We start from the raw sequence: 18,365 nt of genomic DNA, 5'->3' as shown, positions 1-18,365 counted from the left end.
CACAGGGGCGGAAAGGCATCTTGAAAAAGACAGATGCTGTGTATTGCTCTTTTTGTGAGTGGAAAAGTCAGATTCTTTTAGAGAAAATATAATTCTTTTAGGAGGAGACACTCTTTTAAACAGAGAAAAAGCGCTGTCGAAGCGCCCAGGGTCATGAACTGCACAGCGTGAAGAGAGAGAAACGCCAGCTGGAAATACGCCATACGGATCCAACAGCAATGCTTCTCGCTGGTAGAGGTGAGTGGAACAGGAGTGAAACTCAGCTGCTTGCTGCACAACCATTCGGCTCTGAAGAAAAATTCTGACTGGCATTCGCTGCCCCGCTTCCCTTTATACCCGTATGTCCGGGGCGGGGCATGCAAATTCTGTCTGCCAACTTGACACTGGCCTTTTCTCAGGTTCAGAGGTACAATTCGGTACAACGTCGAGTGAGTGACAGAAGTGGAACAGACAAAGTTTGAACTAATCAAATCTGTTAAATACTAAAAGTTTTTTGCTTTCACAATGTTTTTTTAATTGGTACTGGTACTACTCATGGACATAAGATGCTTTTACATATATATGGTCATATTGTTTTTGAGCAATTTAATACATCAACCCATTTGCAGAGCAGGGGTGGATTTGCTTCCCTTTCATCACTGATACCAACCCAGGCTGCTCAGAAGTCTAGGGATCAACACTGCCCTCTTCTGACTTAAGCTCAAGTTGGATTAGGTTATATTTTGAGTTAAAATGACAATAAATTCTGTAATTCTGTGGTCCATAGGAAAACAGACAAATTTACAAAAAGAAAACACACTCCTTGCTGACACATGAGGTATGAGAAACAAGGAGAAAATTCTTAAAATGTAAATCTTGTTGCACTGTGCACCAGCTTGTAGCCTCTCCTTTTTAATGCTTGCCATTCTAGATAAGAATGAAATGATTTTAACAGCAAGACAGTAAAAAGGCACATTTTACACTCAAATTATTTTTTGCAGTTAATTAAACAATATTGCTAACACTATATATGTTGCTAACATTTTTTTTTACAATTGATTAAAAAAATAGACATATGAAACAATACAAATGACTATCCCAATGCTATGAAGAGGCTGGGATAATTATCATCAAGTCTTTATTTTTTGGAGTATAATAGTCCACTTGTTTGCCTTCACATGGCTCCAATTTTGGGTCTTTGCTCAGGCTGTTCTTGCGTTTTCTCTGGCAGTGGCGAATGATAGCGACTGAGAACAGCAGCAGAGAGCTGGAGATCATGGCGAAGCTGCTCAGTAAGAATGTCGCTGTGTAAGTCCCTGTGGTGTCTACCAACCAACCTAAAAAACAAAATCACAATACTTTTTGCAGTGAGTAAATCCCAGTTGTTCAGGGTGGTGAAATTGGATCAGTTTGATTGGATAATTTGCCACTGTTTATCAATTGTTAATTTCGCTTTCCTATGAAACCACAAAATGGCTACTTTTATAATGCACATGTTATAACTGTGGTTAATGTTTTTTTATTAAAAGCTTATTCCGGGTTATTTTCAACCCAATATCTATGTACTTTGGCATGCTGTGAATAACAATACAGACAATATTTTTGACTTGTCTCTCATTGTGTATAAATAAACTGCAGAGCACATGTAATGTATAATATACAATTGATTAAAATATATATATATAATATATATATATAATTAAGTATAAATTAAGAATTTTGTGGTTCTCACCTCCAATGGGTGGGCTGACCAGATAGGGAACAGCATGAAGGAAGTACACAATCCCGAGAGCTGAAGAAAGGTAAGTTGTCCCTACAACATCTGATGTCACCACAGGAATAAGGGCAACATATGCTCCATCAAAGTACCCGTAGAGCACAGAAAATGGGACCAGCAAGACAAATGTGTGTAAGAGTGGGATAAACAGACAACATAGGCCCTCCATTCCCACTGCAAACATGTAGCATATATTCCTATACTTCTTCAGATATCTAGAAGAGATACAGAAAGGGTTAGTCAGCATAATAAGAAACACTATCAATATTCTTTGTCTCTTTTCCTAAAACCTAAGCAGTTTTTTTTAGCCATTTGACCTCTCAAATCATTAATCTTTGACAAATATCCAATACAAATAAAAACATTTTTCCAATTCTAATTCTAAACTGACAGCTGTTTATAACAATATCTGTGCTTACATGATAAAATCATTTTCCTAATCAGTACATTTGTCTTCTTTTCCAGTAAAAATATATAAACATTCTTAAACCAAAATGACAATACGTTAACCCTTGTTTTCAGAGAAATTTAAAAACAATTATTGGTATTCATACTTGAAAACAAGAAAAACCTATTTGCTATTTACCTATTTTGTTAGATTTCTCTGAAAACAAGACCTATAGGAATATTCTGGGTTCAATACAAGCTAAGCTCAATCGACAGCATTTGTGGAATAATGTTAATCACAAAAAAACATGTTAACTCATCCCACTGTAAGTAGTTCACAGTTACAGTGAGGCAATGGTGCCCAGTTTTGGAGAGTTTAATGGCAGAAATGGGGTGTTACGTCATCAGAGCAATGGAGTTATAAAATTGGACATAACTTTACACAGAAAAGGTTAGTAAGCAATTGTATCAAACTAAAATCATGTTAAACGCATATTGTTTAGGTCTTGTGGCTATACGTTTGAAACAGTGAGTATTTTAAGGTTTATGGACTGGCCCCATAAACTTCCATTGTCAAACTTAATTTAGTGTTAATCAACATAACGCCACAAACGCAGTCAATTGAGCTTAACTTTTATTGAAGCCGGAATAAGTAAATGTATCTTGTTTTAAGGATGTTTATAGATATTATGGCAAAACATGAAACATTCGATGACCAAAAAAAAATAAAAATGCAGTGTAGAAACTAACTGATAATTATCCATAATGATAGTAAACAAACAACATGTGGCTCCATCAAAAAATGACCTACTCCTGTTTTTGACTGTAATGTAACACTCTCAGTGCACAATACAACATACCTCCTGTCAGTAAGCCAGCCAAATGTAATGTTCCCAATGATGTCAATGACTCCTAATATGGACATTAGGAAGGCAGCATGATGATGACTGACACCAACATCCAGTGCGTACGGTACTAGATACACAAATGGCAGGCTGCAGCCACTAGCCAAGAGCAAGAAGGAGCAAGCCAGCACCAGGAAATCAGGCATAAGCAGGAAGCGATATTCCTGCATGGACTGAAGGCAGCGTTGTTTAGTATCCACTTTTAATTTATCACTTGCAGTCTTCCCCGTATGGATACCGCTCACCACTGGCAGTTTAACTTCATACCCACACTCAGAGTCCACTGGAAGTGGGCAGGCCTCCTCTTCCTTTAGAATGATGGGTCGTAACAGAGCTCCACATACACACAGGTTAGACACGAAACCACCCAGAATGAGGAGGGCCCCCCGCCATGAGTAGTGCTCGATTAGCAGCTGCACTACCGGTGCTAGGATGAAGGTCCCAATACCACTGCCAGACATGGCAATGCCATAGGCCAAAGCCTTCCTCTCACAGAAATACACCCCGACCATGGTGATAGCTGGAGTATAACAAAGAGCGAAGCCAAGCCCTGAAAAAAAGAGGTATACTTATTCTGAGTGCTAATTTTAAATACAACTGTAAACATAACATTTGTTAAATGTACTGACTGACCTAAAAATGTGGAAACATCTAAATTAACTGGTTCAAGTCAAAAATATAATTTAATACGACTGAATTGTAGCAATAGCTCCTTAAAGGGATAGTTCACCCCAAAATGAAAATGCTGTCATTTTTACTCACCCTCATGTGTTCCAAACCAATTTGACTTCTATTCTAATGTTAGGAATGTCTCAGTCTCAATTAACTGCACCTTTTTTCCAAACAATGTAAGTGAATGGTGATTGAAGGCCCTGATACACTTAGAGCCAAAAAGAAGGTTAAAAAGCTGAGCACCCGTATAATGTTTGCGAACATTTAGACACTGGCCATGCCGCTGGCAGGGGCGTTTAGAGGTGATTTAAATATGAGAAGCACACTGTCCAGACTCCATCCATATAAAAGCAATGTGACATTAAAATGTGTTGTGTATTTACACCATGCATTAATGGTGCACTCAGTAATTTTTTCCACATGAAATAAGTTGTACTTCTAAAGAAATGAAATGCAATTTTGAAACCTATGTGTAAAATCATTTCCACTCACATGCATTGAAGACCACAGTCACATCAGTAACCTAATAAAAGCTGTTTTATTTTACATAGAAAGGGTACCCTCAGGGGGCTGCCATGTTAGGATAACATGACTAGCCACATACTACTCACTTAATCTCTGTTATTCGATACTTTCACTCATAGATAACATTTATTATGGCTGACTGTGAATAGTTAATTTTTACATTGCCCTCTGTAATTGAAAACGACTGCGTTTGAAAGATGCTACATCCACGCAGCTAGGTGTCAGTGTAAGTCTAAGATGACATGTACAAAAACTTACTGAGTGCACCTTTAACATGCATTTTCAGTGATCGGATCGCTATCAGATAGCACTTGACCACATTAAATGACAGGAATAATGCACCCAAGATGCATTATGATCAGATCGTTATCGGATCACTGAAACCACATTCGGAGGTGGTCAGGGACAGATTCTGACCACATTCAAAGAAGGTGTAAATGCAAATGTGTTTTTGTTATCCGGATACAACTATGTAAGTAATTAATTATGTGATGAGTTTAAGCAAAAGTCATCCGTAGTTAAAGTGCTGCGTTGTGGGTTCTTGTCTTAGAATCTTGTTACCCAAACAATTAATAAAATCCCATGAATTATTCCATTGGAATACACTTAGAATATCTCATCTCTATCCTCAAATACTCCCTATTTGTTCAAGTCTCTTTCCTGTTTTCTCATCACTATGTGGCTCGCACAACACTCACTTCAATCAGGACTTCACTCGCGCATTTCAGATGAGAAGTACATTTAGCAATAACAAAGGACCGAACACGAGATGAATATCATAATATTTGCTTTGGTGACCCAAAATATTTATTTGCCGCCGGCTAAAAAATGTTCAATGAAGGAAAAACCCTGACTGTCAAAGTGATGGAAAGCATTTTAATTATTCGTCAATGTTTTTAAAAATCACTAAAAGATGAAGAATTTTCAGTTACCACAGCTACTGATGTAATATGTAAGCAAGTAGTGTTTTCCATTTTGAGCATGTAACTTTGATCAGATCTCTATTCAATCACAGTGAAGACGCATTTCACCGCAAGCTTTAAATGCAATCCAGCTAAAGAATATCAATGTTTTCACCACTCGATGATGATTTAAAGTAATATACATTTGCTGTAGATAATATGTAATTTGTCATGTTTGCATTCACGGTGTTAAATACTAATGCTAACATGCCATTAGTGGTCCTAATATGCACCGGTAACCTCTGTTATAGTATTTTATGTTGAATTTTGTGATGCAAGATCATCTGAAGAAGGTGTTGGTGTCATAGAATGTGGCGTATCAGGTGTCACCCACCACTGATATGGACCGAGGACAGTAACAGCAATTTTAAGAGCCATTACAAAGTTTTTCTGAAAGTTGTGCTTGCAAGCTGTTTTGAACCACCGCAGCTAATATAAAAACACCTTTTTTGGCCAGATTTTGCAAATATCTAAATCAAAATATCTTTGTTTGTATTCTACAGAAGTAAAAAAGTCATAAGTGTGAGTAAATTATGAGAGAATTATATTTTTGGGTGAACTAATCTTTAAGTATATTGGCGGCTTGAGAATGTCCCTAACATTCTTCCTAATAATAACATTCTGCCAAATCTCCTTTTATGTTCTACAAAAGAATGAAAGTCATAGAGGCCATGAGGGTGAGTCAATTATGGCAGAAACTGCAGGCCGACATTGCTTGCATACACCAAGTGGAGTAAATGGGTCTGTAGGTCAGTGTTTTATTCTTAGAAGTCTTACCAGTTAACACTCCCAGGGAAAGGTAAAGATATTCCAGACTGGTGGCAAAGGAGCTGAGAACAAGTCCAATGGAGGCCAGGAATCCTCCTAGTATTACAGCTATACGACATGACAACCGATTCCCAATCAGGCTTCCAAGTGGAGCTGCAAAATAACATGTATATAAACATTCATGTTGAGCAAGTCATACGGAACAATACGCTACAAAAATAATATTAACAAGATCAGAGCTTATTAGCAGTCTTAAAGTCAATTTAAAGGTATTAGTACATATTTGATGGACAAGTCTGCTAATAACACAGTTTCTTACGTCTTTTGTTTACTAGTCAGCAGGTACAGCCTAAAGATGCATTTCCTTAGCAATGTCATTCTTAACATTGCTTTTACTGTCAACAGCAGACAGCACTGGGTGTAATGAAAGCAAACAGGCCTGTTTTTGGATCAGGCTATGTGACACTGGCATGTCCTCTCAAGATGTTCGCTGTGTGTTGCTGACTTCAAGAGAACGTTTTGAGCCTCCCACAGGCAACAGGTCTTCCTAGTGTCTTATGCAACATTATTGTCTCAGATGGAAAAAAAAAACTCTGTCTATTCTTCTCATGTAAAACATGTAAGACCAGTGTAGAAATCAGCTAGTAGAGATAAATTTAGCATCAAATAGAATCAAAATTTTTTTAAGTAAGAGCCATAGTAAATCAATAGTAGGTCAAACTTTCAGCTGCTGAAATTGGTCTGTGCCATAGACTGTAAAAAAAGATGGACGACGCCAATTCGCTCTTTTCCATTGGTGACAACTGAAGCCGCCAGTGTCCCGATATGGCGCTGATATCTTGGAAATTGAGTCTGCGCAGTTGCGATTTCGGGACCAGACCTGCACAGTAGTGAGCAGGAAGTAAAGCCGTGAAATCAAGGCCCCGCCCTCACTCTCGCTGAATCAATCGCAAGCACACGCCCCTGCACTTTTGACTTTTGACGGTGTGAAATAATTAATTATAGAAATTTAGATATTAAATTTAAAGCTCCAATCTCCTCAGTCCTCCGAAGATCCCGAAAAAAAGTCAGTTGGTGCTTCAGTGACTACTTCGCTCAGAGAACCTGTCAATCACAGCTGTCAATCATGATGTCACAGCACTGTTTGTATAGCATCAAATTAGTAATTAAAAACAAACTTATTTTGAAAACAAACACTTGAAATTACATCAATGTGATAGAAACTACAGTAAATGACAGAAACTATCTTAGGAAAAAAGATATGTGAAGTGTAATTTAATTGTTTAGTTGGTCTCACGTCCCGCTGAATAACATGGGGAGGCGGGGTTTATGACCTATACTTGGACCAGTCACCGGGGGGCGATCGAGACGTTTTGGCTTTACTTTTGAGGGCTTGTGCGGCACACTTGGTCTGTGCTTACTGAAATTCGAATCACTGCCCCCAGTGGCTGAAGCTAGAAGTGTGGTTAAAAGTAATGTCTGACCTCCAGTTTCCAGGTGAAATGTCCACAGAGTTGTATTTTTTGTTGTAAATAATGAAATGCAGTATTTGCAGGAATGCATATTTTATTAATTACTTAAATTATTTATTAATTACTTACCCCCAACCCAAACCACACCTCTAATCCAAACCATCAGAGGAGTAAAAATATAATTTTAGAGCGAAAATGCAACCTCCGACCTGCACTCACCTTTGTTTATGTGAAAGTGATTACTTCCTGGTTTCCATTTGACTAGAACCCGGGTCTCAGAAATTGCTTGTGCAACACACTATCTATCAGCAGTGTTAGAGGGAAAGCCAAGGTGATCACATTTGAATCGATACAGTAACGTCTGATGGGGGAATGGGCTTGTCAGTTGTTCGACAGAATGTGGTAGATTTCAGGGTACAGGTATATTCGGAAGCAACATGTCAATTTTGTGATCATGTTGTATCACACTGTCTGAAGTCATAAAAGATGGGTTTGTTTAACTGTGAGTTCATTTTCATGTGGAATTGTAAACATGTTTTCCAGTTATTATTCTTAATGTTGGGTCATGTAAATGCATTAAACTGTGTTATTTTATTGGCACACCTCGATTTTTGCATACTACCCCAATTCACTGTGCATGTTAACACCTTTCCCAGCACTCTGGAAGGATATTCTATGTGTGCATGTCTGTTTATAATTTGATGTCAAAACCAGAGAAAATCCCACAAATTCAAAAATGCAGTGATTTTTTATAGTTCTCAGTGTTTTGTTGTACATGTAAATGCACTCTTATGAGAACGCAGTATGATCATTACCTACCACAAAGCATGGTTGTGCAGTCCACTAACGAATGAATCCATGCTGTCCCAGAGTAATCTTTACCAAAGTTCATTTGAAATTCAATGAAAAATATGGAGATGCATCTGGAAAAGAGCAGACATCACAATTCTGATTATACCAAAGATACAGAACACGAAGATAGTACACACATTGCATGGCTTTTAAGGAACATACTTTGATAATTCAGAATATCAACATATTTTAAAGTCCAATGCTGAGGTTGCAGATTTCAAGAGGCACTATGGACCGAGTGCCATTCACAGGCGTTAATAATGAATAGCCGTGCAGTTTGTGACTGTTTGGATATGAAAGGCTGAGACAGGGCTAATGAGGCACAAGCCTGCTCTGCACCTGAACAAACACAACAAGATCACCAGGCAGGTCAGCCGGGTCAGAGCACTCAGTGTGGGCAACCAGCAACTCTCACGTCTTCCGTCACTGGTCAAAGACAGACGTGTCTGTCGGTCAGCGATCAAAGAAGGAGGTGTCCTTCAGTCAACCGTTCCACAATCAGTGTGAAAACACTGAATATTTTGCTCATGATGGTTTGTCAAGACTTCAAAGTGAACAATCTCACTCTAGGACTGGAATAACAACAAGCAAATACAAGGTTGATAAGAACGTATGAAGGGGATACAGGGTTAGTTTACCCCAAAAGAAAAATTCTCTAAAAACACAACTCGCATTTTATGCTATCTATGGACACCTAGGGCAGTGGTTTCGAATTTCAGTAAGCAGAGCCCGATTTCAGCATCAGCATCATGTGAACAGTCTGCTGTCAGTCTTTAAAATTCTGCCTGAAGGCATGGTCACATTTACCATAATTCCACGAGGCGTGGACAGATATTGAGTGTGTGTAAAACCAGCAAAAAACTAAAGAGACAAGTTTTGATTACTGAGTGCAGGTTGGAAGACACTGATGTGTGCACAGGAAGGAGGGAGAAAGAAATTAATCACAGGACTCCCGCAAAATATAAATATCTAAACATAAAATAAAAATTACTCAAATTTATTTTATGTTTTTAAGGTACAGAATATCATTTGTGTTATTCATCTATTGAGCAAGAGCAACAAAAACAAACAATTTACAGGTGCAGGGTTGGTGGCTCATTCCTACAAAGTCTTCCTCATGCTCCATTGTGCTGGAAAGCACCCCTCTGAGGCAAAATATTCAACATATTCTCACGGGAGCGGGTATGAAAAATCAATCCTGCACAGACCTCTACCCCATATTTAAACAAATGATAACATTAGGAAAAGGAAAACAGATTAGTATCGACGTAGCCTCACATTTCATTTTGGATTGTATCCCTTTAAATTCATATTCTGGGTTCAATACAAATTAAGCTCAATCAACAGCATTTGTGGCATAATGTTGCCTCCTTTTCTTTTAGAAAAAACACAAATCTGGTTACAGTGAGGCACTTATGATGGAAGTGAATGGGGCCAATTTTGAAGGGTTTAAAGGCAGAAATGTAAAACTTGTAATTTTATAAAAGCACTTACATTAATTCTTTCATTAAAATAATATATTTTTTATAGCTGTGAAGTTGTTTAAATCGTCATTTTTACAGTAAATTTAGGCTTTGTTGACATAACATCGTCATGGCAAAGAAGTTTGGGAACATTGGCTATAAATTTACACAGAAAAGGTTATTGTGATTTTATAACATAAATCATGTTAACACACATATTGTTTAAGTCTTGTAAACAGGCTCTACTTTTTTAAAACTGTGAGTATTTTAATGTTTACAGATTGGCCCCATTCACTTTCATTGTAAGTGCCTCATTGGAACCCAGATGTTTGTTTTTTTACAGAAAAGGAGGTGCAAGTCAAAAATAATTTTCGTGGTAATCAATATTATGCCACAAATGCTGTTGATTCAGCTTAACTTGTTTGAATCCGGAATATTCCTTTAAGAAGAGAAAAGAGAATATCCATAAGATAAAGAAGAGTTTAAAAAGGCACATTTTCAAAAGACAACTGGCTGCCCTTTAAGCTCTAAAAGAGGTTTCATCATCTGCTACTCTTCAGGTTGATTATTACCACTTATCTCTACAAGACTTAAGAAATGGTCGAAAGAGTCCTTTCAGAGATGAGAGGTCACATGACAGTGCTGTTGTGTTCTTGCCAGTCCGCTTGTCTCGTATGTCAGTCCGCTTGTCTTCATTTACACCTGTTCAACAGGTTCTCACGTTTTATATATAAAACGTGAGAACACCTTATATACACCTTAGCCAAATACAATTAAACACAGTTTTTCACAATTCCTGGCATTTAATCGTAGAAAACATTCCCTGTCTTACGTCAGTTACGGTCACTACTTTATTTTATAGTAGAGAGAATGATTTATTTCTGCTTTTATTTCTTTCATCACATTCCCAGTGGGTCAGAAGCTTACGTACAATTTGTTAGTATTTGGTAGCATTGCCTTCAAATTGTTTAACTTGGGTCAAAACGCTTTGAGTAGCCTTCCACAAGCTTCTCACAATAAGTATATTAAGATCAGAATAAGAATTTTGGCCCATTCCTCCAGACAGAACTGGTGTAACTGGAGTCAGGTTTATAGGGCTCCTTGCTCGCACACGCTTTTTCAGTTCTGCCCACAAATTTTCTATCGATTGAGGTCAGGGCTTTGTGATGGCCACTCAAATACAAGACTTTGTTGTACGGTACGATGGTTGCATGGTCCTATGGTGTTTATACTTGCGTACTATTGCTTGTACAGATAAACGTGGCACCTTCAGGCGTTTGTAAATTGCTACCAATGATGAACCAGACTTGTTTTTTCTGAGTTCTTGGCTGATTTCTTTTTATTTTCCCATGATGTCAAACAAAGAGGCACTGAGTTTGAAGGTAGGCCTTAAAATACAGAGGTACACTGGAATTTTCCAAGCTGCTTAAAGGCACAGTTAACTTAGTGAATGTAAACTTCTGACCCACTGAAATTGTGATATAGTCAATTTAAAGTGAAACAATCTGTCTGTAAACAATTGTTGGAAAAATTACTTGTGTCTTGAACAAATGTCCTAAATGACTTGCCAAACTATAGTTTGCAAATTTTGAACATGTGGAGTGGTTAAAATATTTGTTTTAATGACTTCAACCTAAGTGTATGTAAACTTCTGACTTCATCTGTAATTATAGTGCTTAAATTTGTATGAAAAGCAAGTCAGTCTGGCACATTCATCGCCTCGGGGGAGGGTGGGAATATTGTTTTATGGTGATAAAGCCAAAGCAGTGTAAAAGGAAGACCTTATATATGACAAAATATTAAATACATAGAAAAATATTTTAATCTATTATAGTTATAAATATATAGTAGTAACGTCACCTGCAATTTTGACCTTAAGGAGCTATTTCTATCTGATCTAACCCTTAAAATTGGTTGATCCAGTGTTGTTAATTACTTTTTATTAACTTGAATCAAACCAGTAAATTTAGATGTCACCACATGAAGCACATTTTAGATTAACATTTTATTTTCAGTGCATTCAAACCAGTAAATACATTCTTCTTTTTGTTTAAAGAAAACTCTTTCTATAGGTAGTAATTACTGGCAAATAGTTAACAACACAGTGTTATCTGTGTCCATGATGGCTTTATGTGTGAAGGTCTATAAGTTGTTTACCAGTCTGTCAAATGTAACCTGATCTGAAAGGCTGTTGCAGAAACACTGGATAGCTCTTGTCACTTTGTGAGCCAATGACTCATTCTAAGTAATTCTGTTTGTGGAATGAACTAAACATAGCATTCTGTTGTACCTCATGTTCTGTACTTATCTTTAACAGTGTGTACTATTTATCAGGTTAAACCCATATGTACGAGGAATGAATCTGAACACTAAGGATAGTGTGTATAAGTAAATGCCAAATAATAGAAAAAAATATTATTCAGCTATTGATTAGTGACCTGTCAACAACCAAACAGAGGTGGGTAGAGCAGCCAAAAATTGTAAAAGTAAAAGTACTAACTTAAATAATTACTTGAGTAAGAGTAAGAAAGTATCCAATTAAAAGAGTACTCAAGTAGTGAGTAACTTGTTACTTTCACAAATGACATAATGGATGTTAACTCCCCTACATGCCATCACAAAATACCCATTTAACATGTACTACAGAATTATTATTACTATTATTTATGGGAAATATGTCATCATTCACCATCATGCTGCTCCAAATCAGTATGTATTTCTTTCTGCCATGCAAAACATTAAGTAGATATTATACAGAATGTTAGCCTGAGTCACCATTTACTTTCAAGGAATGTGATTTTTTCACCGTGTTTTTAAAGTGAATGGTTACCGAGACTGTCAGTCCCTAACATTCTGTCTAACATCTTTTGTGTTCCAGAATACAGAAGGTCACACAGGTTTGGAACAACATGATGGTAGGGAAATGATGACAGAATATTAATTATGGCTGAGCTATCACTTTAAAAGAATAGTTCACCCAAAAATGAATATTCTCTCATCATTTACTCACCCTCATGAGTAAGGACTTCCTTTCTTCAGCATAACACAAATTATGATTTTTATAGGAATATTTCAGCTCAGTACAATGCAAGTGAATGGGTGCCAAATGGGATGCTCCAACAAAACACAAGAAGAGGAATGTGAAAGTTATCTGTTTCTCATCCACACCAATCAAATCACTTTTGAAGATATTGATTTAACCACTGGAGTCTTATGGATTACTTTTATGCTGACTTATGTGATTTATTTTTAGCTTTAAAATGTTGGCACCGATTCACTTGCATTATATGGACCCAAAGAGCTTCAAAATTCTTCTAAAAAATATTAATTTGTATTCAGCAGATGCAAGAAAATCATACACATCTGTGATGGCATGAGGGTGAGTAAATTATGAGAATTAAACTTTTTGAGTGAACTATCCCTTTAAGGGCTCTTGTCAGATATGGATGAATTTGTAAATAAGAAGAGTGTTTTGGAAACATTTCTATTAATTATTACAGTGAAAATATTAGCACGAGAGATGCCAGTTTACTGCTTCGTTCACTCCTGCAATGTTTTATTTCATGCTGAATGTTCTAAATCAATTTTTGACAAATTGTTACTTGATTAAAAAACATAATAACATATAGAGAGGCAAAACATACAGATACATTTTAAAATGTACTCTTTATTTATATTCATACATAATTTTTCCACTAAGCTGGATAATTCTTTATTTACTAAATAATTCACTGAGGTGATATTATTTTAACTCAGGAGACTGCACACAGTAGAAATGATCATTCTGTGGATGATTTAAATATTTGGTTATAACATGTAGGTTATGATAACTTTGATGCTGTTTATGGTCGGAAGAAAAACGCTACCCAGCTTGTATTGGAGTTTAAAGATACTAAAGCATAACAAATAAATACAATAATGTACATTTGATCAAATGTGTTTACTCTTTATATTAACATATATATAAAAAATGACAAACAGAATGAAGATTTATAGTATTAATATATTATTTAATAAGAATAACAAGTAAGGCCCAAGTATTTTAAAAGTTCATATGTGAAAAGTGAAAGCCCCAGAGCTCCGATGCTCCACGTCAGCGTCCGAATTCACTCACTTATTTCGTTCACAAACACTGCTGAGATATAGTACACTCACTGTGATTCACTATATAGGAAATACAGAATGATTTCGGACACAGCCACTCTCTTCGACATTCTATCGCCTCGCACCCGCATAGCTCTCGCATGTTCGCCTTGTGGTGTACATATGCAGAAATGCTGTCTGTTTACGCTCCAGACTTCAATCAAGTGAAATGCAAGGCAAAAGTCAAGTACACTTAACCTGGATGTTTACATGGATTTATACAGTTAATCAGCCCATATCTGCCAGTAAATGTGTAAATACTGCTCGTGACATGCGGGACGTGGGACAAAGCGCACTGATATATTGCTGCACTGATTTAAAAATTGTACACTTAAAAACGGATGTCGTAAGAGCCCAGTTACAGAATCACCCTGAAAATGACCCTCTCATTACACAGAAAAGCCCACGTTAACATTAGAGCCAGAATATAACTCGACGTAGTGCCGAGCTGAGATTTTGATCTTGAAATATCCGCTTGTTTTGGTGTTAAATGAAGGCATTGCATGACGAAACTATAATTTTTTCACTGTGCGGAGCGAAGAAAGTTTTTTGTCACTTTGTTAGAAGAGCATGATGCTGCAGCAGTGATGGACTTGGCTTGAGTGACTGTGACAGTGCACGCAGCTGTGTGAACTTCGCTGTTGTAAAAGTCTCATTCAATAATCTCTCAATAAATTACACATTAATTCAAATTAATCCCAGTAATGTAACGACAGGATTGCCGCCCATTGTAACGAAGAAAAAGGTTTTTTTTTTCAATTGAAATTTACTTGAGTGAATTTACTCTAAAAGTACATTTTTTTTTCTCCAAATAAGTTACTCAAGTTAATGTAATGGAGTAAATGTAGCATGTTACTACCCACCTCTGCAACCTAAGGTTTTTGTTCACATCTGAAAACAGAATCACTAATATCAGCTTAAATAACAACCCTTGCAATTGTCTTCTCATTTTATACAGGTATAAACAACCACATAACTTAAAAAAAAAACAAATGCAAAGTTTACCTTGTGACAGCTCGAGTGCAAACAGTGACCACAAAGCAGCCAGCCACAATCATCCATCCCCACCCTCCGTCTGGAGGAAGGACCCCTCCTTTCTTCTTTTCCTGAGCCATGGAGTCAGTCCTTCCCACTGTTAATATTTCCCCTCCAAATCACCAAAAGCCCTGTCAAAAGCCCAGCCAGTCCTAAACACTCGTTACACGTCTCTGTCGCCACACTCAATGCTCATGAAATTCCTTCTGCAGATGTGAGGCCCGGTCAGTGATTCTGCTGAGAACAAGATCACACACACACACACACACACACACACACACACACACACACACACACACACACAGCAAAACAACCAGGAATAAGAAACAAGCTCAGCTAAAATGATTAACAGGCAAGATGTTTGATGCGTGTCTTCTGTTAGTGCTCACAGATGATGTGACAACATCCAGGGTTTAGTGTTCTAGTGTGGACAGTCTCTTTTTGGGCCCTACAAAGCAAGTGAGCCATGCAAACTATTCACAGTGAAAAGTGTCTTGTGACTTGTGTAAAGGAAAAAGACTTGTGATGCATAACCCTTTCATGAAAAAGTTTCTAAATGACGAGCTGCCTAAGTAACTCGGGACATTTCAGTCTCCCAGCCTGACCTGTCCAAGGTCTTTTGACCTAGTTGTAGTGTTGAGCCAATTCTTTCAAAGGATTTTGCCAGAGAAAGCATTTTACTGGAATGCTGTTTCTGAATATCACCCAGTTTTTGTATCCTACAACAGTACACATTGACAATACTGACAATAGTAATTGACAATACACTCACTGAGAAATTTATTAAGAACACTATGGTCCTAATAATGTTCTGCTGTTATGGCCCATCTGCCTCAATGTTCAACATGTTGTGCATTCTGAGATGATATTCTGCTCACTACAAGTGGTTATCTGAGTTACAGTAGCCTTTCTGTCAGCTCGAACCAGTCTAGCCATTCTCCGTTAACCTCTCTTGTCAACGTATGTTTTTTGGCACCCCCCCCCCCCCCCCCCACCTCCCCCCGTCGATGTGAACATTAACTGAAGCTCCTGACCCGCATCTGAATGATTTTATGCACTGCTGCAACAAAACAGGCTTATTAGATAATTGCATGAATAAGTAGGTGTAAAGGCGTACCTAATAAAAGTATCAGTGAGTGTATAATGGTTATTGAATCTGTGACTCAATTCTGCAGTCAATCCTCTTATATATCTATGATAATGTGATCTCTTTTTGCATTTGCTGAAAACAACAGCTGCAGTAAGCTATCTGAGGTTACATTTCTTTCTGAATTCTCCTCTTGTTGTTAGCAAACTTTGAAGTTCTCTGAGTTTATTAAATATATAAAGTATTAAAGAACTCAATTACATCAAATTCAGAAAAGGGGCTGAGCACAAGTATGGCTGAAATCCTAGCATAGCCCAATTCAGTCTATTAAAATGACTGACACTGGTGTGGAATAACTAAATTTGTGAAGCCCTAATAACAATATTATTTGATAAGTGCAATACGCAACGTATCAGTACACAATGTACTCTGTCAGTTTTGTTCCTTATTATGCAACTGAACCAATTGCAAATTGCTTCCTGCGGCATGAATTTTATTTTTATTTATTTATTTTGTAATGAAGCATATCACCAGTTGATTTCAAGGAATGGTTTCACCTCCTCTCCCTCAATGTAAAGTATGCCTTGTCAAATGCATGTATAATTAGTCTCAAATCTGATCTTTAACATGCAAGCCCAGTCACATGCAAGGACTTGAAAAGAATTGCTTTGGTGCATTTAATATGCATGGTTCCCTTCAGAAGTATGATTTTTAAAAAGAGAGAAATTACCACAACTTCTTTTTGTTTTTGTTTTGACGGCATTTCTAATATTTGTTTTCAATAATTCACTTTTAATATTTCATTCATTAATTTTAATATTACTGTTTAATTAGGCGTCTGTGCGCAGCATTACGATTAATTTGCCTAAAAAATATATTCCACCCAAGACAATGTTATTGTAATGAGAGTTTAAACAGTTTGACCTCAAGTGGCCGTTCAGACCTTACACATAATAATAATAATAATAATAATAATCATAATAATACAACTGGGGAAAGTTTCATGGCGTGTTGTTTTTTCTTTGAATTTGTTTTGAATATGAATATGCATCCTAATCACGACTGGAACGCGTCGTTCACTTGTTAAAACTCACACCAGATGTTTGTTAAACTTCTTAAGCGGCAAAATCGTCTGAAGCACTTACCATTTCAGACATTTACCGCAGTCACCGTCCAAACATTCCCCATTCAAGTCTATTTTCGCGACCCTGGAAACACATGAACAAGTCCAGTTCTGCACATTGGATTAATTCAGTAAGTGCGATATGCATCATCATCATCATCATCATCATCATCATCATCATCGTGCTGCTTTCAGCCGGGAACAAGTCTGCAGCTGCGGGAACATCCTGGCCGCTGTAATTCAACGTGTTCCAGCGTGCGAGCAGTGAACTTACCTACCTCTGTATCCACTCCCCCTGACACGTGAAAAGAAAATTATGCAAGTATGCATGGCAGGGTATCGTGACGAGTTCTTTGTGGGTTCTGGTGGGAGCTGACTCGCCTCAAAAGTTGTGGAAGAACAACGCCTTTGCTCTGTTTACAAACGTGCATGTCTGTCTAGGGTTAGTTTTGGGAACTATGGCAGACTTTGGTGTAAAGTTTGAATTTTAAAATTGATTTTAGGCTATTTGTTGGGTACAAAAGTGAAGGACAAAACAACATTCTTGAACCCTAACAGTGTGTTTCGTTAACTTCAGGCACTTCCATGTCCGAAGGGTTGATTTTTATTAAACACACTGTAGATGTTATTGTTTTAGCCTTGTCCTAGACCCAGACTTTTCATATTCAACTATGAAAACCTAGTCCATATCCAATGAGTCCACGTTTAAACCAAACAAAGACTGAAAACATAAACCTATTTTATGTTTTTCAAAAACCATCTAATGGAAATATTATTTTGTTAATGGTCTTGCTTTTATTTCCACCACACTAAACATAAACATGTTTAAAACTCTTACAATCCAAACAAAAAGTTAAATAAACAAACTGTTTTGGGGCTTGGGTAGTTTGAATCCAGGGCATGATGAGTGACTTCAGTCAGGTCTCCTAAGCAACCAAATTGGCCCGGTTGCTAGGGTGGGTAGAGTCACATGGGGTAACCTCCTTGAGGTCACTATAATGTGGTTCTCGCTCTCGGTGGGGCACGTGGGGAGTTTGAATGCCGCAGAGAATAGCGTGAAGCCTCCACATGCACTATGTCTCCGCAGTAACACACTCAACAAGTCACATGATAAAATGCATGGATTGACGGTCTCAGACGTGGAGACAACTGAGATTCGTCCTCCGCCACCCGGAATGAGGCGAGTCACAACACCACCACGAGGACTTAGAGCAC

The 18,365-nt window shown here is 37.5% G+C and overlaps 1 protein-coding gene across 3 annotated transcripts; it reads right to left on the bottom strand.

The window, feature by feature from the left end:
• Positions 1–482: 482 nt before the first annotated feature.
• LOC127627145 (monocarboxylate transporter 12-B-like) lies at positions 483–17,498 on the bottom strand. 3 transcript variants are annotated; one of them, XM_052103399.1, is made up of 8 exons: positions 17,425–17,498; positions 17,173–17,235; positions 14,911–15,174; positions 8,267–8,370; positions 5,985–6,128; positions 3,004–3,598; positions 1,712–1,971; positions 483–1,316 (listed from the first exon to the last, which is right to left on the bottom strand). In XM_052103399.1, the coding sequence occupies exons 3-8, from the start codon at positions 15,018–15,020 to the stop codon at positions 1,084–1,086; spliced, it is 1,446 nt and encodes a 481-aa protein (XP_051959359.1). In that variant the 5' UTR covers positions 15,021–15,174; positions 17,173–17,235; positions 17,425–17,498; the 3' UTR covers positions 483–1,083. The 3 variants fall into 3 exon arrangements, with proteins under 3 accessions (XP_051959359.1, XP_051959360.1, XP_051959358.1); XM_052103400.1 differs by having other exon boundaries at positions 17,429–17,445; XM_052103398.1 differs by lacking the exon at positions 17,425–17,498 and having other exon boundaries at positions 14,911–15,177; positions 17,173–17,405.
• Between the last annotated feature and the right edge of the window lie 867 nt (positions 17,499–18,365).

This window comes from Xyrauchen texanus, chromosome 33 (assembly GCF_025860055.1).
Source record: "Xyrauchen texanus isolate HMW12.3.18 chromosome 33, RBS_HiC_50CHRs, whole genome shotgun sequence".
NCBI classification, from domain to species: Eukaryota; Metazoa; Chordata; class Actinopteri; order Cypriniformes; family Catostomidae; genus Xyrauchen; species Xyrauchen texanus.
The sequence above is the reverse complement of the archived record's forward strand: the minus strand, read 5'-3'. Positions and strand labels throughout refer to the sequence as shown.